General features: G+C 50.0%; 1 protein-coding gene across 3 annotated transcripts in view; it reads right to left on the bottom strand.

Moving 5' to 3' along the window:
- Positions 1-27,421, bottom strand: part of LOC142473263 (voltage-gated inwardly rectifying potassium channel KCNH2-like) — a 219,014-nt gene that overhangs the window by 15,938 nt on the left and 175,655 nt on the right. For all 3 annotated transcript variants that reach the window (XM_075580454.1, XM_075580455.1, XM_075580456.1), the window contains 3 exons: positions 20,376-20,575; positions 19,083-19,335; positions 15,414-15,607 (listed from right to left, as the gene is read on the bottom strand). In XM_075580454.1, the coding sequence (XP_075436569.1) occupies positions 15,414-15,607; positions 19,083-19,335; positions 20,376-20,575 (647 nt within the window). The remainder of the gene's footprint in view (positions 1-15,413; positions 15,608-19,082; positions 19,336-20,375; positions 20,576-27,421) is intronic.

Raw genomic sequence — 27,421 nt, 5'->3', positions numbered from 1 at the left:
CCACACATAGAGAAGCACTCTCTGCCCACACATAGAGAAGCACTCTCTGCCCACACATAGAGAAGCGCTCTCTGCCCACACATAGAGAAGCCCTCTCTGCCCACACATAGAGAAGCACTCTCTGCCCACACATAGAGAAGCACTCTCTGCCCACACATAGAGAAGCGCTCTCTGCCACACATAGAGAAGCACTCTCTGCCCACACATAGAGAAGCACTCTCTGCCCACACATAGAGAAGCGCTCTCTGCCACACATAGAGAAGCACTCTCTGCCCACACATAGAGAAGCACTCTCTGCCCACACATAGAGAAGCGCTCTCTGCCTACACATAGAGAAGCACTCTCTGCCTACACATAGAGAAGCGCTCTCTGCCTACACATAGAGAAGCGCTCTCTGCCTACACATAGAGAAGCACTCTCTGCCTACACATAGAGAAGCACTCTCTGCCCACACATAGAGAAGCACTCTCTGCCTACACATAGAGAAGCGCTCTCTGCCCACACATAGAGAAGCGCTCTCTGCCCACACATAGAGAAGCGCTCTCTGCCCACACATAGAGAAGCACTCTCTGCCCACACATAGAGAAGCACTCTCTGCCCACACATAGAGAAGCGCTCTCTGCCCACACATAGAGAAGCACTCTCTGCCCACACATAGAGAAGCACTCTCTGCCCACACATAGAGAAGCACTCTCTGCCCACACATAGAGAAGCACTCTCTGCCCACACATAGAGAAGCACTCTCTGCCTACACTACACCCACAAGTTCCTTTGTTTTCTAATCCAGCAATAAAATTAAGAAAGACATTAAGGACTTGTCATGCTTTGGAAGAGGGAGGACATGAGTTAAGCTAACTGGAACTATTCATACATCATTCGTGACCCTGGTTCCAGGAAAGTAAGAGAGAGACTGTGTATTAGAGGTCTACGCAGAAGCTATCACTCACAGCCTTCATGCTACAAAAGTGCAGCTCTACACAGCTATACAGCAAACTGCTACAGCTTTCTCCAAAAACAAGCAGCAGTTTAAACAGCACAGTGAAAAGATATCGTGTGCCTTACAGACACTTACAGGAGCTGCTACTCCAGACTCCATGATACACAGAGCAGCCTCTAAAGCAGTACAAGCTAGCAGCTTACACAGCTAATACAGAGCAGCCTCTACAGCAGACAAAGGAAGCACCAAGTAGCTCAAACTGCTCACTGCACAGCAGCCTTGCAACACAGTGCTTCTTACACAAACCTAACTGCCTTTTCTCTGTCTGAGTTCACCCTCTGCACAGCCCATAGTGAGGAGCCACCATCTTACCTACTCCTGCGCACGTCCCCACGGCTAGCGCCATCAAGGGCCACGCTACCAGACACCCGCCAGGACACGGGTCAGAACCACCGTACACCTGTGAGTACAGCTACCCCTACGCTGCACGCTGCAGGACACTGCTCGGCATCATCTGAGACAGAAGCCCATCGCTGACAAGGTAAAAGACCGCACGCCACACGCACTGGCTAAAAGCCTACACACACCTACAGCATGGCAGAACTCAGAGCCTCACCAGGCATCACGCAGGAAAGCGATCACTCAGACACAGAGACCGCTGCGCAACTGCAACAGGCGCAGACAGACGCAAGGCCTAAACGGACAGTCACACTGACACCAAAGGCCCGCGAAAAATATGAGACTGACATTGGAGCGCACCGCGCTAAATTAGAGTTGGCCTGGGAAACAACCGCATTGGAGTTACGCAATGTTGTTAGTATTGGCGATAATGCACAACAGCTCGCACAGGCAATTATTCAAATAAAGTCTAATCACTCGTGCTACCAAGGGCTGTCAGAAACATACATCACCTACTTGACCAGAACCAACACCGGCGAAAGCCTGCAAGAAAGAGACTTACAAAATAACATTGATCTTGCACGTGACAGCCGCGTGCGGGCCGCCATCACAGACGCTCAAAGCGTGAGAAAAGAGCTCCTCCTGGAGACCGCATCGCAGCGCTCAAACACATCCAGACACTCATCAAGGTCAGCAAGATCAGCGCAATCTCACGCGTCAAGCGCAAGCGCAAACGCCACCAAGGCGCGAGCCACCGCAGAGGCTGCACGCGCCAGGGCCGCATACGCTCAGAAAGAGGCAGCCATGAAACTAGAAAGGGCCCGCTTGGAAGAGGAAGAGCAGACAGCCGCCGCTGCAGCCACCGCCGCTGCAGCCGCTGCCACCGCCGCTACCGCTGCACGGAAAAAATCAGAGGTGGACGCCAACCTAGAGGCCCTAAATCAAGAAAGAGAAGCTGCCGCCGCTATAGCCCAAGCCAAAGTCCTAGAAACAGCCGCGCAACAGGACGGCGGGGAGCAACCGTACAGACGGATTGCCTCAGAGGATCCGGCCCAACGCACCAAAGACTACGTAAGGAGCCTCTTCAGTGCAAACACCAGCGCACCATCCCAACACGGATGGAGCGACTCCACAGACAACGAAGACTTGCTAGGCCCACGAGGAGAAGATGCCGTTCCTGCAATGGTACATGCTGCCTGGGATAGCCACAGCCACAATAGTGATCCACACGCCAGCGCGCACACGGATGCACCACAACAGGCTCGCAATCCAGGTACACCCACGCGGGAGAAAACAGCCCCTCACACTGGCCAGCAGTCATCACGCGTCCACGCCAAGGAAGAGGCGACCGCACGGACCCTCCCAGCAACTACCTCAGAACGGGACAAACGCGCCGATGTCTCAGGTCTGACAGACATAGCCAAGTACATGATCCGGCGCGACTTGGTGCACGCAGGACTCATCAGCTTCGACAACCGCCCTGAGAACTACCGGACATGGAAGTTCACGTTCAAAGATGCAATCGACAGCTTGGACTTCTCAGCAAGGGAAGAGCTCAACCTGTTAGTCAAGTTCCTGGGGAACGTATCCAGGGAGCAAGCGCAGAGACTTCGGGCGGCAAACGCGCACCAACCCCAAGTAGGTCTTGACCTAGTGTGGGAAAGGCTGGAAGAGTCCTACGGCAGCCCCGAAGCGGTCGAGGATTCGCTCTTCAAAAGAATCGACAGCTTCCCCAGGATCACAACTAAAGACTACTCGAAGTTACGAGAGCTCGGGGACCTGCTGCAAGAAATGGAGTTCGTGAGGAAAGACCATCCCTTAATAGGTCTCAACGCCCTAGACTCAGCTCGTGGAGTGAGACCCATCCTGGAGAAGCTACCCTACAACCTCCAAGAAAAATGGATCTCACAAGGCTCCAAATACAAAAGTGAGAAGCAAGTCGCCTTCCCCCCATTCTCATTCTTCGTGAGCATCATCCGCGAAGCGGAAAGGACAAGGAACGATCCCAGTTTCATCTTAGGTGCGCAAACCACACACAGTGCAAGCAGCCTGAGGAATGAGAGACCCGTGACGAGATACGGTAACACTCAAACACCCATCTCGGTCCACAGGACGGACGTGCCTCCCACGACCCAAACTACTCCCGATCAGTCGGTCGCCGGAGACATAGAACCAAGGGACCCAAACAGGGAATGTCCCATACACAAGAAACCACACCCACTTAACGAGTGCTTTGGGTTCAGGATGAAGTCCCTAGAGGAACGCAAGAGGTTACTTGGAGAATTCAGAGTTTGCTTCAGGTGCTGCGGTTCCACGACTCACCTAGCCAGGGACTGTAAAGAAGAGATCAAATGCACAGTGTGCGAGAGTGACAAGCACGTGACAGCGTTACACCCAGAGGCGATGACACTCCACCAACTCCACAACCCATCCTCCATAGCGGAGCATGGCGGGGAGAAAGAGGAAGGAGAGCCGACATCCGTCACATCTCAGCGCACTGAGGTTTGCAGAAAAGAAGGTGACAAAATGTCCTGCTCCAAAATATGCCTTGTCGCGGTGCACCCCCAGGGACAACCTGAGAAGGCTATTCGGATGTATGCAATCCTCGACGACCAAAGCAACAGATCATTGGCGAAGACGGAGTTCTTCAACCTATTCAACTTACAGGATAATGCCTCAACCTACACCCTCAGAACCTGTGCAGGGTCAACTGAGTCAACAGGGAGAAGAGCAAGCGATTACGTCATATGTTCAGTGGATAACAGAGTGAAAATAGCTCTCCCCACACTCATCAAGTGTAACCACATGGCCACAAACAGGGATGAGATTCCCACACCAGACGTGGCACGCCATTACCCCCACCTCAAAGGAATAGCCAACCACATCCGGCCGGTAGAACAAGGCGCCAAGATCTTGCTGCTGCTCGGCAGGGACATCATGAGGGTACATAAAGTCCGTAAACAGCATAACGGACCCCACAACGCACCATACGCCCAAAGACTTGACCTAGGATGGGTGATAGTGGGCAACGCGTGCACCAACAGAGAGCACGGGCAAGACTATGTTGACGCCCGCAGAACGGTGGTAACAGAATTTGGACACACATCTCTCTCTGAACCATGTCTTGGCCATCTCCAAGTGACCGAAGGGCCAAGTGAAGAGAAAAGACAAGGTCGCACCCCTGAGATCAACAAAAACATCCTCACATCGGAGGAATGTGACAATGGCCTGGGATGCTCAGCAGTCCAGACAGCTAAGGACGATGAGTCGACTCCACCAAGGGAAGGAAGTGACCTCCCAAAGGTGACCGACAAAGGGATCGCCCAAATGGCAATAAACAATCAAACAGTCCTCTCGCGAGCAATGGCACGACTAAAGCGTACAGTTGTTCCTCTCCACAGAGTGTCAAGCGACAAAGCAGCCGGCTGCCACGGCTGGCGTAGCCGCAAAAGATTGCGCTCTACAGGTGAAGCCACAGTGTCAAAAGGACTGTCCTCTCACACGTCTAAAAAGAGACAGCCACAGAGATATTTCATAAAGGGATTCACTAGGGCAAAAGAGACTGTTCTTCGTCACGTCCAGGGAGACAATTACCCCCCGATGGCAGTCAACAGAGAGACACAAAAGCGTTTCACCAAACTACGTGGAGATGTTCTCGTGCAAGAGAAATGCACCGATGACCTACAGTGCACAGCGTTCCAAACAACAAGGGACGGCAAACAAACACCATCGAGGGAAAATAGAGGATTCCCGAGGTTAACTGTCAAGGAGCTCTCTAAAGACGGACTAGGCAGTTGGGTGACTCCGCTACCATTCCATTCACCAAAAGGACGCTTCCCAAACAATGGCGAACATGCCATCTCTAGGTTCACTTCGCACCTCCGCGACCCTAAAAGGGAACTAGAGACCAAAAACAACCTTGTGGCCTTCATCCAGAAGATGGTCTTTACCGGCCACGCAAAGCCAGCACCTCCAATGGAGAAAGGTGAAGAAGGCCGGTACCCCCAATCATCTAGGGCCTACCACCCTCAGGAACCTGATCAAATCCGGGTAGTGTTCAGCCCCAGCGCTCAGCTCCAGGGAGTCCCCCTGAACGACGCCCTCTTCATTGGGCTGGACTTGACAGCCAGTCTTCCAGAAGTGTTGTTCCGCTTCCGCAAGGAGCCAAAAGCCATCTCCTTCTGCCGAACGCCAGGTGACAGAGCGACAAGCTACCACGACTGGCATACCTACAAGGGGATGCACTCTGTGGGTAAAACTACAGAGACAAAAAGACTGTTCTCTCACAAGGCTAAAAGGAAACAGTGCCAGAGACTTTTATACAAAGACATTGTGGTGCAACCAGCAAACCTGGAGCTGTGCATCCACCCTGCATCCTTTGCCAAAGAACCTTGGCCAAGGGACCTTGATACCAGTGATACCGGCCGGTGTCACATCGTTAAGAAAGACATTAAGGACTTGTCATGCTTTGGAAGAGGGAGGACATGAGTTGAGCTTACTGGAACTATTCATACATCATTCGTGACCCTGGTTCCAGGAAACACGTTCTAAACACGTTCTGGTTCTATCTCTCACGTCTTTCCGTGGCACACAACGCTATCCCTCACGTCTTCCAGTGGCACACAAACCGCTATCTCGCAAATCTTCCCGTGGCACACACACCGCTATCTCGCACGTCTTCTCATGGCACACACACCTCTACCTTTCACGTCTTCCTGTGGCACACACACCGCTGTCTCTTCCATCTTCCCATGGCACACAAATCGCTATCTCGCACGTCTTCCCGTGGCACACACACACACAGCTATCTCTCACGTCTTCCCGTGGCACACACACCGCTACCTCACGTCTTCCCATGGCACACACCGCTACCTCGCAAGTCTTCCCGTGGCACACACATCACCATCTCTCACGTCTTCCCATGGCACACACAGCTATCTCTCACATCTTCCCGTGGCACACACACCGCTATTTTGCACGTCTTCCCGTGGCACACACACAGCTATCTTGCACATCTTCCCGTGGCACACACAGCTGTCTCTCACATCTTCCCGTGGCGCACACAGCTATCTCGCACCACCTTCATGATACAGTATGTTTTCCTGGCGAGATGTTTTTCTTAGGAAATCGCCATTCTAGAGCCCGGATAATCTACTCGAGGCCAAACGAAATGCACGAATGTGAGAACTCGCTGATAAGTGGCGTATCGTGGCTCGCCGGGCAATTTTATTTTATTATTTAAATGCAGACAAAGGCTTTTATCGGCCACGTATCGAGGCTTACTGAATAGCAGGAGGCCTTTTTGGTGAAAAGGCCTCGATAAGGCTTACAGCATAGGCCCACGTAAAGACGTGCACAATGGAGACCGTTTAAAGTAAACTAAAATGAGGCTTTATTGCGCCTGTCCCTTTAACACAGCAAAACATTCAAAAGAAACAAAAGAAAGACCTACTCCGCTTTGGAGAATATCTACACATGTAGTCCAGCCCTCTCTAACTGGGTGGGTAGCAAAGCTAATTACTACCCCCAAACATACATATATACACACATTATATATATATATATATATATATATATATATATATATATATATATATATACACACAAACACACACACACACACACACACACACACACACACATATACCTACCTGTCTTTCTAACTATCGACCTGTCTCCCTCCTGCCTTTTGCCTCTAAACCTCTTGAACGTCTTGTATTCTCTCGCCTGCTCCACTTTCTCAACACCCATTCTCTCCTAGACCCTCTACAATCTGGCCCCCGCACTACTCACTCCACTGAAACAGCGCTCACTAAAATAACTAATGACCTCCATGCTGCCAAAGACAGAGGTCATTACACTCTGCTCATATTACTCGACCTCTCTGCAGCATTTGACACAGTGGACCACCCTCTTCTCCTCCACATTCTCCATACTCTAGGTATTCGGAACAAACCTCTAACCTGGATCTCCTCTTACCTCTCCCATCATACTTTCAGTGTCTCTTTTGCTAACACCGCCTCCTCCTCTATCGATCTCTCTGTGGGGGTACCCCAGGGCTCTGTCCTGGGACCTCTTCTCTTTTCTCTGTACACACTTTCTCTAGGTGACCTAATCACATCTCTTGGGTTTAAATATCACCTTTATGCTGATGACACACAAATTTACCTTTCAACTCCTGACATTACACCTGCTGTACAGACCAAAGTTTCTGAATGTCTCTCTGCTATATCATCCTGGATGGCCCTCCGCCGACTTAAACTTAACATGGCAAAAATAGAGCTCCTCATACTTCCTCCCAAACCTGGCCTTACCACCTCCTTCCACATTACTGTTGGAAGTACCATCATTCACCCAGTAGCCCAAGCACGCTGCTTAGGGGTCACACTTGACTCCTCTCTCACATTCGCCCCTCACATTGAAAACATATCTAAAACCTGTCACTTTTTCCTCCGCAATATAACAAAGATACACCCTTTCCTCTGTTGCTCGACTGCTAAAACTCTGACTCAGGTCCTCATTCTCTCCCGTCTTGATTACTGTAACCTCCTGCTGTCCGGCCTTCCTGCCTCTCACCTGTCTCCCCTACAATCTATCCTAAACGCTGCTGCCAGACTCACTCTACTCTTTCCTAAATCTGTCTCAGCGCCTCCCCTGATGAAATCCCTCTTGTGGCTTCCTATCAAATCCCGCATCTCACACTCCATTCTTCTCCTCAATTTTAAAGCTTTACACTCTTCTGCCCCTCCTTACATCTTAGCCCTAATTTCTCGCTATGCACCATCCCGACTCTTGCGTTCTGATCAAGGATGTCTTCTCTCTACCCCTTTCGTATCTAAAGCCCTCTCCTGCCTTAAACCTTTCTCACTGACTGCCCCGCACCTCTGGAATGCTCTTCCCCTCAATACCCGACTAGCACCCTCTCTATCCACCTTTAAGACCCATCTTAAGACACACCTGCTTAAAGAAGCATATGAATAGCACTGTGGCTAATACTATACACGATACATAAAGCTTGGCCCCCTGCAGATGCACTTACCTGAATGCCCTCCTACTGTCTTTGTACGTTCTACCTACCAATTAGATTGTGAGCTCTTCGGAGCAGGGAACCCTCTTCTACAATGTTACTTTTATGTCTGAAGCACTTATTCCCATGATCTGTTATTTGTACTATTTGTTATTTATATGATTACCACGTGTATTACTGCTGTGACGTGCTATGTACAGTAATGGTGCTATATAAATAAATACATACATACATATACAACAGTCCCATAAGAAAGTATTATCTGTTCTTGAAGCTGTAGGGGAGGCCTCTCTGCTCTCCTGGGTCCACACCCTTGTGTGCTATGGCAATGTCTGTCCAGGTATAGCGTTCTTGTCCAATTGTCTTGCTGTCAGCCTGCAGTCCCTCTGCAGCTCAAGACATCTGTTGTTCCCCAGGTCAGCCCAGTTGTGGACTACGGAATCCCTTTCCTGTGTCTCAGAACAGACTTTTTCTGACAGAGGTCTGATTAGGCAGGTGGAGTTGGTTGATTGCTGGTGTGCAATTACCCAGCACACTGCTGGATTAGAGGCACGTTTTTTAACAGGGATAAGTCCCTGTTACAGCCCCTATGTCCCAACGGCATGTACCACATGTACGCTATGTCCCAATGGCATGTACCACATGTACGCTATGTCCCAAAGGCATGTACCACATGTACGCTATGTCCCAAAGGCATGTACCACATGAACGATAAGTATGTCCAATGGCATGTACCACATGTACGCTATGTCCCAACGGCATGTACCACATGAACGCTATGTCCCAACGGCATGTAACACGAACGCTACAGTATGTCCCAATGGCATGTACCACATGAACGCTACAGTATGTCCCAACGGCATGTACCACATGTACGCTATGTCCCAACGGCAGTACCACATGAACGCTATGTGCCAACGGCATGTACCACATGAACGCTACAGTATGTCCCAACGGCATGTACCACATGAACGCTACAGTATGTCCCAATGGCATGTACCACATGTACGCTATGTCCCAATGGCATGTACCACATGTACGCTATGTCCCAAAGGCATGTACCACATGTACGCTATGTCCCAAAGGCATGTACCACATGAACGATAAGTATGTCCCAATGGCATGTACCACATGTACGCTATGTCCCAACGGCATGTACCACATGAACGCTATGTCCCAACGGCATGTAACACGAACGCTACAGTATGTCCCAATGGCATGTACCACATGAACGCTACAGTATGTCCCAACGGCATGTACCACATGTACGCTATGTCCCAACGGCAGTACCACATGAACGCTATGTGCCAACGGCATGTACCACATGAACGCTACAGTATGTCCCAACGGCATGTACCACATGAACGCTACAGTATGTCCCAATGGCATGTACCACATGTACGCTACAGTATGTCCCAACGGCATGTACCACATGTACGCTACAGTATGTCCCAACGGCATGTACCACATGAACGCTACAGTATGTCCCAACGGCATGTACCACATGTACGCTATGTCCCAACGGCAGTAGCACATGAACGCTATGTGCCAACGGCATGTACCACATGAACGCTACAGTATGTCCCAATGGCATGTACCACATGTACGCTACAGTATGTCCCAACGGCAGTACCACATGTACGCTACAGTATGTCCCAACGGCATGTACCACATGTACGCTATGTCCCAATGGCATGTACCACATGTACGCTATGTCCCAAAGGCATGTACCACATGAACGCTACAGTATGTCCCAACGGCAGTACCACATGAACGCTACAGTATGGTCCCAATGGCATGTACCACATGTACGCTACGCTATGTCCCAACGGCATGTACCACATGAACGCTATGTCCCAACGGCATGTAACACGAACGCTACAGTATGTCCCAATGGCATGTACCACATGAACGCTACAGTATGTCCCAACGGCATGTACCACATGTACGCTATGTCCCAACGGCAGTACCACATGAACGCTATGTCCCAACGGCATGTACCACATGAACGCTACAGTATGTCCCAACGGCATGTACCACATGAACGCTACAGTATGTCCCAATGGCATGTACCACATGTACGCTACAGTATGTCCCAACGGCATGTACCACATGTACGCTACAGTATGTCCCAACGGCATGTACCACATGAACGCTACAGTATGTCCCAACGGCATGTACCACATGTACGCTATGTCCCAACGGCAGTAGCACATGAACGCTATGTGCCAACGGCATGTACCACATGAACGCTACAGTATGTCCCAATGGCATGTACCACATGTACGCTACAGTATGTCCCAACGGCAGTACCACATGTACGCTACAGTATGTCCCAACGGCATGTACCACATGTACGCTATGTCCCAATGGCATGTACCACATGTACGCTATGTCCCAAAGGCATGTACCACATGAACGCTACAGTATGTCCCAACGGCAGTACCACATGAACGCTACAGTATGGTCCCAATGGCATGTACCACATGTACGCTACAGTATGTCCCAATGGCATGTACTACATGAACGCTATGTGCCAACGGCATGTACCACATGTACGCTACAGTATGTCCCAACGGCAGTACCACATGTACGCTACAGTATGTCCCAATGGCATGTACCACATGTACGCTACAGTATGTCCCAATGGCATGTACCACATGAACGCTATGTGCCAACGGCATGTACCACATGTACGCTACAGTATGTCCCAACGGCATGTACCACATGTACGCTACAGTATGTCCCAACGGCATGTATCACATGAACGCTACAGTATGTCCCAATGGCATGTACCACATGAACGCTACAGTATGTCCCAACGGCATGTACCACATGAACGCTATGTGCCAACGGCATGTACCACATGTACGCTACAGTATGTCCCAACGGCATGTACCACATGTACGCTACAGTATGTCCCAACGGCATGTACCACATGAACGCTACAGTATGTCCCAATGGCATGTACCACATGAACGCTACAGTATGTCCCAACGGCATGTACCACATGAACGCTATGTGCCAACGGCATGTACCACATGAACGCTACAGTATGTCCCAATGGCATGTACCACATGGACGCTACAGTATGTCCCAACGGCATGTACCACATGAACGCTACAGTATGTCCCAACGGCATGTACCACATGTACGCTATGTCCCAACGGCATGTACCACATGTACGCTATGTCCCAATGGCATGTACCACATGTACGCTACAGTATGTCCCAACGGCATGTACCACATGTACGCTACAGTATGTCCCAACAGCATGTACCACATGAACGCTATGTGCCAACGGCATGTACCACATGAACACTACAGTATGTCCCAATGGCATGTACCATGTACGCTACAGTATGTACCAACAGCATGTACCACATGTACGCTATGTCCCCATGGTATGTACTACATGTACGCTATGTCCCAACGGCATGTACCACATGTATGCTATGTCCCAACGGCATGTACCATGTACGCTATGTCCCAACGGCATGTACCACATAAACGCTATGTTCCAACGGCATGTACCACATGTACGCTGTGTCCCAATGGCATGTACCACATGAATGCTATGTCCCAATGGGATGTACCACATGTACGCTATGTCCCAATGGGATGTACCACATGTACGCTATGTCCCAACAGCATGTACCACATGAACGCCATGTCCCAATGGCATGTACCACATGTACGCTATGTCCCAATGGGATGTACCACATGTACGCTATGTCCCAATGGGATGTACCACATGTACGCTATGTCCCAATGGGATGTACCACATGTACGCTATGTCCCAACGGCATGTACCATGTACGCTATATCCCAATGGGATGTACCACATGAACGCTATGTCTCAATGGGATGTACCACATGTACGCTATCTCCCAACGGCATGTACCACATGTACGCTATGTCCCAATGGGATGTACCACATGTACGCTATGTCCCAATGGGATGTACCACATGTACGCTATGTCCCAACGGCATGTACCACATGTACGCTATGTCCCAACGGCATGTACCATGTACGCTATATCCCAATGGGATGTACCACATGAACGCTATGTCTCAATGGGATATACCACATGTACGCTATGTCCCAATGGGATGTACCACATGTACGCTATGTCCCAACGGCATGTACCATGTACGCTATATCCCAATGGGATGTACCACATGAATGCTATGTCTCAATGGGATGTACCACATGTACGCTATGTCTCAATGGGATGTACCACATGTACGCTATGTCCCAATGGGATGTACCACATGTACGCTATGTCCCAACGGCATGTACCATGTACGCTATATCCCAATGGGATGTACCACATGAACGCTATGTCTCAATGGGATATACCACATGTACGCTATGTCCCAATGGGATGTACCACATGTACGCTATGTCCCAACGGCATGTACCATGTACGCTATATCCCAATGGGATGTACCACATGAATGCTATGTCTCAATGGGATGTACCACATGTACGCTATGTCTCAATGGGATGTACCACATGTACGCTATGTCCCAATGGGATGTACCACATGTACGCTATGTCCCAACGGCATGTACCATGTACGCTATATCCCAATGGGATGTACCACATGAACGCTATGTCTCAATGGGATGTACCACATGAACGCTATGGCCCAACAGCATGTACCACATGAACGCTATGTCCCAACGACATGTACCACATGAACGCTATGTCCCAACGGCATGTACCATGTACGCTATGTTCCAACGGCATGTACCACATGTACGCTATGTCCCAATGGCATGTACCACATGAACGCTATGGCCCAACAGCATGTACCACATGAACGCTATCTCCCAACGACATGTACCACATGAACGCTATGTCCCAACGGCATGTACCATGTACGCTATGTCCCAACGGCATGTACCATGTACGCTATGTTCCAACGGCATGTACCACATGTACGCTATGTCCCAATGGGATGTACCACATGTACTCTATCTCCCAATGGGATGTACCACATGTACGCTATCTCCCAATGGGATGTACCACATGTACGCTATGTCCCAATGGGATGTACCACATGTACGCTATGTCCCAATGGGATGTACCACATGAACGCTATGTCCCAACTAACTACATGTACCACATGAACACTATGTCTCAATGGGATGTACCACATGAACACTATGTCTCAATGGGATGTACCACATGTACGTTATGTCCCAATGGGATGTACCACATGTACGCTATGTCCCAACAGCATGTGCCACATGAACGCTATGTCCCAATGGCATGTACCATGTACGCTATGTTCCAACGGCATGTACCACATGTACGCTATGTCCCAATGGCATGTACCACATGAACGCTATGTCCCAATGGGATGTACCACATGTACGCTATGTCCCAACAGCATGTACCACATGAACGCTATGTCCCAACGGCATGTACCATGTACGCTATGTTCCAACGGCATGTACCACATGTACGCTATGTCCCAATGGTATGTACCACATGAACGCTATGTCCCAATGGGATGTACCACATGTACGCTATGTCCCAATGGGATGTACCACATGTACGCTATCTCCCAATGGGATGTACCACATGTACGCTATCTCCCAATGGGATGTACCACATGTACGCTATGTCCCAATGGGATGTATCACATGTACGCTATGTCCCAATGGGATGTACCACATGAACGCTATGTCCCAACTACATGTACCACATGAACACTATGTTTCAACTACATGTACCACATGAACACTATGTCTCAATGGGATGTACCACATGAACACTATGTCTCAATGGGATGTACCACATGTGCGTTATGTCCCAATGGGATGTACCACATGAACGCTATGTCCCAACAGCATGTACCACATGAACACTATGTTTCAACTACATGTACCACATGAACACTATGTCTCAATGGGATGTACCACATGAACACTATGTCTCAATGGGATGTACCACATGTACGTTATGTCCCAATGGCATGTACCACATGTACGCTATTTCCCAATGGGATGTACCACATGTACGCTATGTCCCAACGGCATGTACCATGTACGCTATGTCCCAATGGCATGTACCACATGTATTGTAAGCTATGTCGAACATGCTGACATGGACACTTGGGCACACACAAAGCTCAGAGAAGGAAGCTGCCTATTGTTGATGTCCTGATGGGAAGGTGCTTACTGCGCTGGGAATCATAGCTGTAAAATAACTATTTCAAGAGTAGAACCATCTTTAAAATTCAAATAGGCAGAAGTGGGACGTGTATCCGGACAGGACAGGGGTATAAAAGTACTACTAGTCATAACGCTATTGTAGGGTGTTCTGGAAGAGGACCTATGGAATGTAGGGTGTTCTGGAAGAGGACCTATGGAATGTAGGGTGTTCTGGAAGAGGACCTATTGAATGTAGGGTGTTCTGGAAGAGGACCCATGGAATGTAGGATGGGGTGGAAGACGACCTATGGAATGTAGGGTTTTCTGGAAGAGGACCTATGGAATGTAGGATGGAGTGGAAGAGGACCTATGGAATGTAGGATGGGGTGGAAGAGGACCTATGGAATGTAGGATGGGGTGGAAGAGGACCTATGGAATGTAGGATGGGGTGGAAGAGGACCTATGGAATGTAGGATGGGGTGGAAGAGGACCTATGGAATGTAGGATGGGGTGGACATCCAAAGTGGCCAAAGTTACCAATATTGATAACAATTACACTGGCAATACCTGGATATCTGATTATACTTTATCTAGAGGTGTGTGTATTTTACTGGACCTTTTTGGAGCGTACTGTAAGATACACATTCTGACTTGGTCTGTGTGTGCATTTCAAACACTGTGACACACACAGTTATATCTTACGTTATTTCTTCCTGTTGCACACACAGCTGCCTCACACTTTTGTTTCTCCCTGTGAGAAACATAGTTATCTCTTTTCTCATCTTTCTTTGACACTTAGAGGTATCGTCCATCTTGTGGTGTAACAACGCTGTCCCTTGCTCATCTACCTGATTGTTACCTGCCGTAGTAATATTAACTCACATCTCGGAGGTTAAAAGTGATTTCCAGGCTGGTCCAGAAGTAGTCGGAAAATTCTGGGTACATGTCCAGCACCTCCAGCAGTTCTTCCCGGTGAATCTTGTGCAGGTCACAGTACGTGAGGGCCCTAACATCTGCGTTGGATTTCCCAGGCCGTGCATAAAGATTCAGAGGCTCCCCAAATATGTCATTCTTACCTGCAAACAATAACACAATCAATCTCAACATACTGTAGGAAGGGAAAACGTGGCGGGGTTCGGAACATGGGCGTAAATGTTAGGAACGTGTCGGGTGTAAGAGGTGGGAAGGTGTCGGGTGTAACAGGTGGGAAAGTGTCCGGTGTAAGAGCTGGGAATGAGTTGGGTGTAATAGCTTGAAATATGTCTGGTGCAAGAGATGGTATTCTGTCATGTGTAATAACTAGGAACATGTTGGTTACAACAGGAGGGAAGGTGTTGGGTGTAAGAGGTGGGAAGGTGTTGGGTGTAAGAGGTGGGAACGTGTCGTGTGTAAGAGGTGGGAACGTGTCGGGTGTAAGAGGTGGGAACGTGTCGGGTGTAAGAGGTGGGAACGTGTCGGGTGTAAGAGGTGGGAACATGTCGGGTGTAAGAGGTGGGAAGGTGTTGGGTGTAAGACGTGGGAAGGTGTTGGGTGTAAGAGGTGGGAAGGTGTCGGGTGTAAGAGGTGGGAAGTTGTCGGGTGTAAGAGGTGGGAAGTTGTCGGGTGTAAGAGGTGGGAAGGTGGCGGGTGTAAGAGGTGGGAACGGGTCGGGTGTAGGAGATGGGAAGGTGAGGGTGTAAGAGGTGGGAAGGTGTCGGGTGTAAGAGGTGGGAAAGTCTCGGGTGTAAGAGGTGGGAAGGTGTTGGGTGTAAGAGGTAAAAAGGTGTCGGGTGTAAGAGGTGGGAAGGTGTCGGGTGTAAGAGGTGGGAACGTGTCGTGTGTAAGAGGTGGGAACGTGTCGGGTGTAAGAGGTGGGAACGTGTCGGGTGTAAGAGGTGGGAACGTGTCAGGTGTAAGAGGTGGGAAGGTGTCGGGTGTAAGAAGTGGATTGGTGAGGGTGTAAGAGGTGGGAACGTGTCGGGTGTAAGAGGTGGGAAAGTGTCGGGTGTAAGAGGTGGGAACGTGTCGGGTGTAAGAGCTGGGAATGAGTTGGGTGTAATAGCTTGAAATATGTCTGGTGCAAGAGATGGTATTCTGTCATGTGTAATAACTAGGAACATGTTGGTTACAACAGGAGGGAAGGTGTTGGGTGTAAGAGGTGGGAAGGTGTTGGGTGTAAGAGGTGGGAACGTGTCGTGTGTAAGAGGTGGGAACGTGTCGGGTGTAAGAGGTGGGAACGTGTCGGGTGTAAGAGGTGGGAACGTGTCGGGTGTAAGAGGTGGGAACGTGTCGGGTGTAAGAGGTGGGAAGGTGTTGGGTGTAAGACGTGGGAAGGTGTTGGGTGTAAGAGGTGGGAAGGTGTCGGGTGTAAGAGGTGGGAAGTTGTCGGGTGTAAGAGGTGGGAAGTTGTCGGGTGTAAGAGGTGGGAAGGTGGCGGGTGTAAGAGGTGGGAAGGTGTCGGGTGTAAGAGGTGGGAAGGTCTCGGGTGTAAGAGGTGGGAAGGTGTTGGGTGTAAGAGGTAAAAAGGTGTCGGGTGTAAGAGGTGGGAAGGTGTCGGGTGTAAGAGGTGGGAACGTGTCGGGTGTAAGAGGTGGGAACGTGTCAGGTGTAAGAGGTGGGAAGGTGTCGGGTGTAAGAAGTGGGAAGGTGTCGGGTGTAAGAAGTGGATTGGTGAGGGTGTAAGAGGTGGGAAGGTGTCGGGTGTAAGAGGTGGGAAGGTGTCGGGTGTAAGAGGTAGGAAGGTGTCGGGTGTAAGAGGTGGGAAGGTGTCGGGTGAAAGAGGTGGGAACATGTCAGTGTAAGAGGTGGGAAGGTGTCGGGTGTAAGAGGTGGGAAGGTGTCGGGTGTAAGAGGTGGGAACGTGTCAGTGTAAGAGGTGGGAACGTGTCGGGTGTAAGAGGTGGGAAGGTGTCGGGTGTAAGAGGTGGGAAGGTGTCAGGTGTAAGAGGTGGGAAGGTGTCGGGTGTAAGAAGTGGGAAGGTGTCGGGTGTAAGAAGTGGATTGGTGAGGGTGTAAGAGGTGGGAACGTGTCAGTGTAAGAGGTGGGAACGTGTCGGGTGTAAGAGGTGGGAACGTGTCGGGTGTAAGAGGTGGGAAGGTGTCGGGTGTAAGAGGTGGGAAGGTGTCAGGTGTAAGAGGTAGGAAGGTGTCGGGTGTAAGAGGTGGGAAGGTGTCGGGTGAAAGAGGTGGGAACATGTCAGTATAAGAGGTGGGAAGGTGTCGGGTGTAAGAGGTGGGAAGGTGTCGGGTGTAAGAGGTGGGAACGTGTCAGTGTAAGAGGTGGGAACGTGTCGGGTGTAAGAGGTGGGAAGGTGTCGGGTGTAAGAGGTGGGAAGGTGTCGTGTGTAAGAGGTGGGAACGTGTCGGGTGTAAGAGGTGGGAACGTGTCGGGTGTAAGAGGTGGGAACGTGTCGGGTGTAAGAGGTGGGAACGTGTCGTGTGTAAGAGGTGGTGTAAGAGGTGGGAACGTGTCGGGTGTAAGAGGTGGGAACGTGTCGGGTGTAAGAGGTGGGAACGTGTCGGGTGTAAGAGGTGGGAACGTGTCGGGTGTAAGAGGTGGGAACGTGTCGGGTGTAAGAGGTGGGAACGTGTCGGGTGTAAGAGGTGGGAACGTGTCGGGTGTCAGAGGTGGGAAGGTGTCGGGTGTAAGAGGTGGGAAGGTGTCGGGTGTAAGAGGTGGGAACGTGTCAGTGTAAGAGGTGGGAACGTGTCGGGTGTAAGAGGTGGGAAGGTGTCGGGTGTAAGAGGTGGGAAGGTGTCAGGTGTAAGAGGTGGGAAGGTGTCGGGTGTAAGAAGTGGGAAGGTGTCGGGTGTAAGAAGTGGATTGGTGAGGGTGTAAGAGGTGGGAACGTGTCGGGTGTAAGAGGTGGTAAGGTGTCGGGTGTAAGAGGTGGGAAGGTGTCAGGTGTAAGAGGTAGGAAGGTGTCGGGTGTAAGAGGTGGGAAGGTGTCGGGTGAAAGAGGTGGGAACATGTCAGTGTAAGAGGTGGGAAGGTGTCGGGTGTAAGAGGTGGGAAGGTGTCGGGTGTAAGAGGTGGGAACGTGTCAGTGTAAGAGGTGGGAACGTGTCGGGTGTAAGAGGTGGGAAGGTGTCGGGTGTAAGAGGTGGGAAGGTGTCGGGTGTAAGAGGTGGGAACGTGTCGGGTGTAAGAGGTGGGAACGTGTCGGGTGTAAGAGGTGGGAACGTGTCGGGTGTAAGAGGTGGGAACGTGTCGGGTGTAAGAGGTGGGAACGTGTCGTGTGTAAGAGGTGGTGTAAGAGGTGGGAACGTGTCGGGTGTAAGAGGTGGGAACGTGTCGGGTGTAAGAGGTGGGAACGTGTCGGGTGTAAGAGGTGGGAACGTGTCGGGTGTAAGAGGTGGGAACGTGTCGGGTGTAAGAGGTGGGAACGTGTCGGGTGTAAGAGGTGGGAACGTGTCGGGTGTAAGAGGTGGGAACGTGTCGGGTGTAAGAGGTGAGAAGGCATTGGGTGTAAGAGGTGGGAAAGTGGCAGGTGTGAAGAGGTGGGAAAATGTCGGGGGTTGGTTTGATAATGGGTATATAAAAAGTGAGCCTGTCCTTTTCTCTGGCATTACCCAATATGGCCACGACCACATCTCCACGCAGAATCTCGATGGAGCCGCGGGACAGGAAGTAGAGTGCGGTGAGGACGTCCCCTGCATGCACCAGCGTATCTCCAGGTGGGGCATGTGTGGTCTTGAATTTCATAGCCAGCGCTCGCAGACAGCCCTTGGTGGCTCCCTTGAAGGGTTTGCAGTTCTGCAGGAGGCTACGGTTCAGGTGCAGACAAATATCAGCCTGGAGACAATCAGGGAAACCCTTCAATACCTACAATACAGGGAGGAGAAGGTGAGACACGAAGTGAGGTGCAAAGAGAAAGAGGTGAGAGCATGACAAAGCCAAAGAGGAGAACACTGCAGAGACAGAGGAGAGAAAGGAGGAAAAGGAGCCAAGTGAGAGGAAGAAGATAGAAGCCAAGAGAGAAGAGAGAAAGAGGAAGAAGATAAAAGGAGGGAGAGAATGGAAGGAGGTGAGGAGGAGGAGGAGGAGGAAGAAGATAATAGGAGGGAGAGAATGGAAGGAGGTGAGGAGGAGGAGGGAGAGTAGGAGGGAGGTGAAGAGGAGAGAGAGGGATGTGGAGATGGAGGGGAGAGAGATGTGAAGGGGAGAGAGATGTGGAGATGGAGGGGAGAGAGATGTGGAGATGGAGGGGAGAGAGATGCGGAGATGGAGGGGAGAGAGATGTGGAGATGGTGGAGATGGAGGGGAGAGAGATATGGAGGGGAGAGAGATGTGGAGATGGAGGGGAGAGAGATGTAGCGATGGAGGGGAGAGAGATGGGGAGATGGAGGGGAGAGAGATGTGGAGATGGAGGGGAGAGAGATGTGGAGGGGAGAGAGATGTGGAGGGGAGAGAGATGTGGAGATGGAGGGGAGAGAGATGGGGAGATGGAGGGGAGAGAGATGTGGAGATGGAGGGGAGAGAGATGTGGAGATGGAGGGGAGAGAGATGTGGAGATGGAGGGGAGAGAGATGTGGAGATGGAGGGGAGAGAGATGTGGAGATGGAGGGGAGAGAGATGTGGAGATGGAGGGAGAGAGATGTGGAGATGGAGGGGAGGGAGATGTGGAGATGTAGGGGAGAGAGATGTGGAGATGGAGGGGAGGGAGATGTGGAGATGGAGGGGAGAGAGATGTGGAGATGGAGGGGAGAAGATGTGGAGATGGAGGGGAGAAAGATGTGGAGATGGAGGGGAGAAGATGTGGAGATGGAGTGGAGAAGATGTGGAGATGGAGGGGAGAAAGATGTGGAGATGGAGGGGAGAGAGATGTGGAGATGTAGGGGAGAAAGATGTGGAGATGGCCTCACTGCGTTCATGTCGATGCCGTTGGTGTAGGACCAGGCGTGCTGGAAATACTCCTCCAGGCGTTGCCGCAAGGGGTTGGGGATCTGATGGAAGCGGATAAACTCTCGAACCCGCAGCATCTGGGTGTGATACCGCGCCGTACCCGAGTACAGACGCTGGATGATCGCAGAAACGTTCCCAAAAATACTGGCGTACATGAGAGCTGCAGAGACAGGAGACAGACATGTCGCGGAGCGCCGGGAACACGCAGAGCACACGCCGCCTGTACGGTACACTCCTCACTCTGCAACTTGTTCTTTGGTGGTGGGAAAATGACCAGATATTTTTCTTTCATTATTTCTGGGGTCTATATGACCCCCAAGCAAGGACATCTCTGTAATTGTACATGTCCCCGTCTCATCCCCCAAGCAAGGACATCTCTGTAATTGTTCATGTCCCCGTCTCATCCCCCAAGCACGGACAACTCTGTAATTGTACATGTCTCCGTCTCATCCCCCAAGCAAGGACATCTCTGTAATTGTACATGTCTCCGTCACATCCCCCAAGCAAGGACATCTCTGTAATTGTACATGTCTCCGTCTCATCCCCCAAGCACGGACATCTCTGTAATTGTACATGTCTCCGTCTCATCCCCCAAGCACGGACATCTCTGTAATTGTACATGTCTCCGTCTCATCCCCCAAGCAAGGATATCTCTGTAATTGTACATGTCTCCGTCTCATCCCCCAAGCAAGGATATCTCTGTAATTGTACATGTCTACGTCTCATCCCCCAAGCACGGACATCTCTGTAATTGTTCATGTCCCCGTCTCATCCCCCAAGCACGGACATCTCTGTAATTGTACATGTCCCCGTCTCATCCCCCAAGCACGGACATCTCTGTAATTGTACATGTCCCGTCTCATCCCCCAAGCAAGGACATCTCTGTAATTGTACATGTCTCCGTCTCATCCCTCAAGCAAGGACATCTCTGTAATTGTACATGTCTCCGTCTCATCCCTCAAGCAAGGACATCTCTGTAATTGTACATGTCTCCGTCTCATCCCCCAAGCACGGACATCTCTGTAATTGTACATGTCTCCGTCTCATCCCCCAAGCAAGGATATCTCTGTAATTGTACATGTCTCCGTCTCATCCCCCAAGCAAGGATATCTCTGTAATTGTACATGTCTACGTCTCATCCCCCAAGCACGGACATCTCTGTAATTGTTCATGTCCCCGTCTCATCCCCCAAGCACGGACATCTCTGTAATTGTACATGTCCCGTCTCATCCCCCAAGCACGGACATCTCTGTAATTGTTCATGTCCCCGTCTCATCCCCCAAGCAAGGACATCTCTGTAATTGTACATGTCTCCGTCTCATCCCTCAAGCAAGGACATCTCTGTAATTGTACATGTCTCCGTCTCATCCCCCAAGCACGGACATCTCTGTAATTGTACATGTCCCCGTCTCATCCCCCAAGCAAGGACATCTCTGTAATTGTTCATGTCCCCGTCACATCCCCCAAGCAAGGACATCTCTGTAATTGTACATGTCTCCGTCTCATCCCTCAAGCAAGGATATCTCTGTAATTGTACATGTCTCCGTCTCATCCCCCAAGCACGGACATCTCTGTAATTGTACATGTCTCTGTCTCATCCCCCAAGCAAGGACATCTCTGTAATTGTACATGTCTCTGTCTCATCCCCCAAGCAAGGACATCTCTGTAATTGTACATGTCTCCGTCTCATCCCCCAAGCAAGGACATCTCTGTAATTGTACATGTCTCCGTCTCATCCCCCAAGCAAGGACATCTCTGTAATTGTACATGTCTCCGTCTCATCCCCCAAGCACGGACATCTCTGTAATTGTACATGTCTCTGTCTCATTCCCCAAGCAATGACATCCCTGTAATTGTACATGTCTCCGTCTCATCCCCCAAGCAAGGACATCTCTGTAATTGTAAATGTCTCCGTCTCATCCCCCAAGCACGGACATCTCTGTAATTGTACATGTCTCCGTCTCATCCCCCAAGCAAGGACATCTCTGTAATTGTACAAGTCTCTGTCTCATCCCCCAAGCAAGGACATCTCTGTAATTGTACATGTCTCTGTCTCATCCCCCAAGCACGGACATCTCTGTAATTGTACATGTCTCCGTCTCATCCCCCAAGCAAGGATATCTCTGTAATTGTACATGTCTCCGTCTCATCCCCCAAGCAAGGATATCTCTGTAATTGTACATGTCTACGTCTCATCCCCCAAGCACGGACATCTCTGTAATTGTTCATGTCCCCGTCTCATCCCCCAAGCACGGACATCTCTGTAATTGTACATGTCCCGTCTCATCCCCCAAGCACGGACATCTCTGTAATTGTTCATGTCCCCGTCTCATCCCCCAAGCAAGGACATCTCTGTAATTGTACATGTCTCCGTCTCATCCCTCAAGCAAGGACATCTCTGTAATTGTACATGTCTCCGTCTCATCCCCCAAGCACGGACATCTCTGTAATTGTACATGTCCCCGTCTCATCCCCCAAGCAAGGACATCTCTGTAATTGTTCATGTCCCCGTCACATCCCCCAAGCAAGGACATCTCTGTAATTGTACATGTCTCCGTCTCATCCCTCAAGCAAGGATATCTCTGTAATTGTACATGTCTCCGTCTCATCCCCCAAGCACGGACATCTCTGTAATTGTACATGTCTCTGTCTCATCCCCCAAGCAAGGACATCTCTGTAATTGTACATGTCTCTGTCTCATCCCCCAAGCAAGGACATCTCTGTAATTGTACATGTCTCCGTCTCATCCCCCAAGCAAGGACATCTCTGTAATTGTACATGTCTCCGTCTCATCCCCCAAGCAAGGACATCTCTGTAATTGTACATGTCTCCGTCTCATCCCCCAAGCACGGACATCTCTGTAATTGTACATGTCTCTGTCTCATTCCCCAAGCAATGACATCCCTGTAATTGTACATGTCTCCGTCTCATCCCCCAAGCAAGGACATCTCTGTAATTGTACATGTCTCCGTCTCATCCCCCAAGCAAGGACATCTCTGTAATTGTACATGTCCCCGTCTCATCCCCCAAGCAAGGACATCTCTGTAATTGTAAATGTCTCCGTCTCATCCCCCAAGCAAGGACATCTCTGTAATTGTACATGTCTCCGTCACATCCCCCAAGCAAGGACATCTCTGTAATTGTACATGTCTCCGTCACATCCCCCAAGCAAGGACATCTCTGTAATTGTACATGTCTCCGTCTCATCCCCCAAGCACGGACATCTCTGTAATTGTACATGTCTCTGTCTCATTCCCCAAGCAATGACATCCCTGTAATTGTACATGTCTCCGTCTCATCCCCCAAGCAAGGACATCTCTGTAATTGTACATGTCTCCGTCTCATCCCCCAAGCAAGGACATCTCTGTAATTGTACATGTCCCCGTCTCATCCCCCAAGCAAGGACATCTCTGTAATTGTAAATGTCTCCGTCTCATCCCCCAAGCAAGGACATCTCTGTAATTGTACATGTCTCCGTCACATCCCCCAAGCAAGGACATCTCTGTAATTGTACATGTCTCCGTCACATCCCCCAAGCAAGGACATCTCTGTAATTGTACATGTCTCCGTCACATCCCCCCAAGCAAGGACATCTCTGTAATTGTACATGTCCCCATCTCATCCCCCAAGCAAGGACATCTCTGTAATTGTACATGTCTCCGTCACATCCCCCAAGCAAGGACATCTCTGTAATTGTACATGTCCCCGTCTCATCCCCCAAGCAAGGACATCTCTGTAATTGTACATGTCTCCGTCTCATCCCCCAAGAAAGGACATCTCTGTAATTGTACATGTCTCCGTCTCACTCCCCAAGCAAGGACATCTCTGTAATTGTACATGTCTCCGTCTCATCCCCCAAGCAATGACATCTCTGTAATTGTACATGTCTCCGTCTCACTCCCCAAGCAAGGACATCTCTGTAATTGTACATGTCTCCGTCTCATCCCCCAAGCAATGACATCACTGTAATTGTACATGTCTCCGTCACATCCCCCAAGCAAGGACATCTCTGTAATTGTACATGTCTCCGTCTCACTCCCCAAGCACGGACATCTCTGTAATTGTACATGTCCCCGTCACATCCCCCAAGCAAGGACATCTCTGTAATTGTACATGTCTCCGTCTCATCCCCCAAGCAAGGACATCTCTGTAATTGTACATGTCTCTGTCTCATTCCCCAAGCACGGACATCTCTGTAATTGTACATGTCTCCGTCTCATCCCCCAAGCAAGGACATCTCTGTAATTGTACATGTCTCCGTCACATCCCCCAAGCAATGACATCTCTGTAATTGTACATGTCTCTGTCTCATTCCCCAAGCAATGACATCACTGTAATTGTACATGTCTCCGTCACATCCCCCAAGCAAGGACATCTCTGTAATTGTACATGTCTCCGTCTCACTCCCCAAGCACGGACATCTCTGTAATTGTACATGTCCCCGTCACATCCCCCAAGCAAGGACATCTCTGTAATTGTACATGTCTCCGCCTCATCCCCCAAGCAAGGACATCTCTGTAATTGTACATGTCTCTGTCTCATTCCCCAAGCACGGACATCTCTGTAATTGTACATGTCTCCGTCTCATCCCCCAAGCAAGGACATCTCTGTAATTGTACATGTCCCCGTCTCATTCCCCAAGCAAGGACATCTCTGTAATTGTACATGTCCCCGTCTCATTCCCCAAGCAAGGACATCTCTGTAATTGTACATGTCTCCGTCTCATCCCCCAAGCAAGGACATCTCTGTAATTGTACATGTCTCTGTCTCATTCCCCAAGCACGGACATCTCTGTAATTGTACATGTCCCCGTCTCATTCCCCAAGCAAGGACATCTCTGTAATTGTACATGTCTCCGTCTCATCCCCCAAGCAAGGATATCTCTGTAATTGTACATGTCCCCATCTCATTCCCCAAGCAAGGACATCTCTGTAATTGTACATGTCTCCGTCACATCCCCCAAGCAAGGACATCTCTGTAATTGTACATGTCTCCGTCTCATCCCCCAAGCAAGGACATCTCTGTAATTGTACATGTCCCCGTCTCATCCCCCAAGCAAGGACATCTCTGTAATTGTACATGTCTCCGTCTCATCCCCCAAGCAAGGACATCTCTGTAATTGTACATGTCTCCGTCTCATCCCCCAAGCAAGGACATCTCTGTAATTGTACATGTCTCCGTCTCATCCCCCAAGCACGGACATCTCTGTAATTGTACATGTCTCCGTCTCATCCCCCAAGCAAGGACATCTCTGTAATTGTACATGTCTCCGTCACATCCCCCAAGCAAGGACATCTCTATAATTGTACATGTCTCCGTCTCATCCCCCAAGCAAGGACATCTCTGTAATTGTACATGTCTCCGTCTCATCCCCCAAGCAAGGACATCTCTGTAATTGTACATGTCTCCGTCTCATCCCCCAAGCAAGGACATCTCTATAATTGTACATGTCTCCTTCTCATCCCCAAGCAAGGACATCTCTGTAATTGTTCATGTCTCCGTCTCATCCCCCAAGCAAGGACATCTCTGTAATTGTACATGTCTCCGTCTCATCCCCCAAGCACGGACATCTCTGTAATTGTACATGTCTCCGTCTCATCCCCCAAGCAAGGACATCTCTGTAATTGTACATGTCTCCGTCTCATCCCCCAAGCAAGGACATCTCTGTAATTGTACATGTCTCCATCACATCCCCCAAGCAAGGACATCTCTGTAATTGTACATGTCTCCGTCTCATCCCCCAAGCAAGGACATCTCTGTAATTGACATGTCTCTGTCTCATCCCCCAAGCAAGGACATCTCTGTAATTGTACATGTCCCCGTCTCATCCCCCAAGCAAGGACACCTCTGTAATTGTACATGTCTCTGTCTCATCCCCCAAGCAATGACATCACTGTAATTGTACATGTCTCCGTCACATCCCCAAGCAAGGACATCTCTGTAATTGTACAAATCCCCGTCTCATCCCCCAAGCAAGGACATCTCTGTAATTGTACATATCCCCGTCTCATCCCCCAAGCAAGGACATCTCTGTAATTGTACATGTCTCCGTCTCATCCCCCAAGCACGGACATCTCTGTAATTGTACATGTCTCCGTCACATCCCCCAAGCAAGGACATCTCTGTAATTGTACATGTCTCCGTCACATCCCCCAAGCAAGGACATCTCTGTAATTGTACATGTCTCCGTCTCATCCCCCAAGCAAGGACATCTCTGTAATTGTACATGTCCCCGTCTCATCCCCCAAGCAAGGACATCTCTGTAATTGTACATGTCTCCGTCTCATCCCCCAAGCAAGGACATCTCTGTAATTGTACATGTCTCCGTCACATCCCCCAAGCAAGGACATCTCTGTAATTGTACATGTCTCCGTCTCATCCCCCAAGCAAGGACATCTCTGTAATTGTACATGTCTCTGTCTCATCCCCCAAGCAAGGACATCTCTGTAATTGTACATGTCCCCGTCTCATCCCCCAAGCAAGGACACCTCTGTAATTGTACATGTCTCTGTCTCATCCCCCAAGCAATGACATCACTGTAATTGTACATGTCTCCGTCACATCCCCCAAGCAAGGACATCTCTGTAATTGTACAAATCCCCGTCTCATCCCCCAAGCAAGGACATCTCTGTAATTGTACATGTCTCCGTCTCATCCCCCAAGCAAGGACATCTCTGTAATTGTACATGTCTCCGTCTCATCCCCCAAGCAAGGACATCTCTGTAATTGTACATGTCTCCGTCTCATCCCCCAAGCAAGGACATCTCTATAATTGTACATGTCTCCTTCTCATCCCCAAGCAAGGACATCTCTGTAATTGTTCATGTCTCCGTCTCATCCCCCAAGCAAGGACATCTCTGTAATTGTACATGTCTCCGTCTCATCCCCCAAGCACGGACATCTCTGTAATTGTACATGTCTCCGTCTCATCCCCCAAGCAAGGACATCTCTGTAATTGTACATGTCTCCGTCTCATCCCCCAAGCAAGGACATCTCTGTAATTGTA

This window comes from Ascaphus truei (genome assembly GCF_040206685.1).
Source record: "Ascaphus truei isolate aAscTru1 chromosome 2 unlocalized genomic scaffold, aAscTru1.hap1 SUPER_2_unloc_2, whole genome shotgun sequence".
NCBI classification, from domain to species: domain Eukaryota; kingdom Metazoa; phylum Chordata; class Amphibia; order Anura; family Ascaphidae; genus Ascaphus; species Ascaphus truei.
The sequence above is the reverse complement of the archived record's forward strand: the minus strand, read 5'-3'. Positions and strand labels throughout refer to the sequence as shown.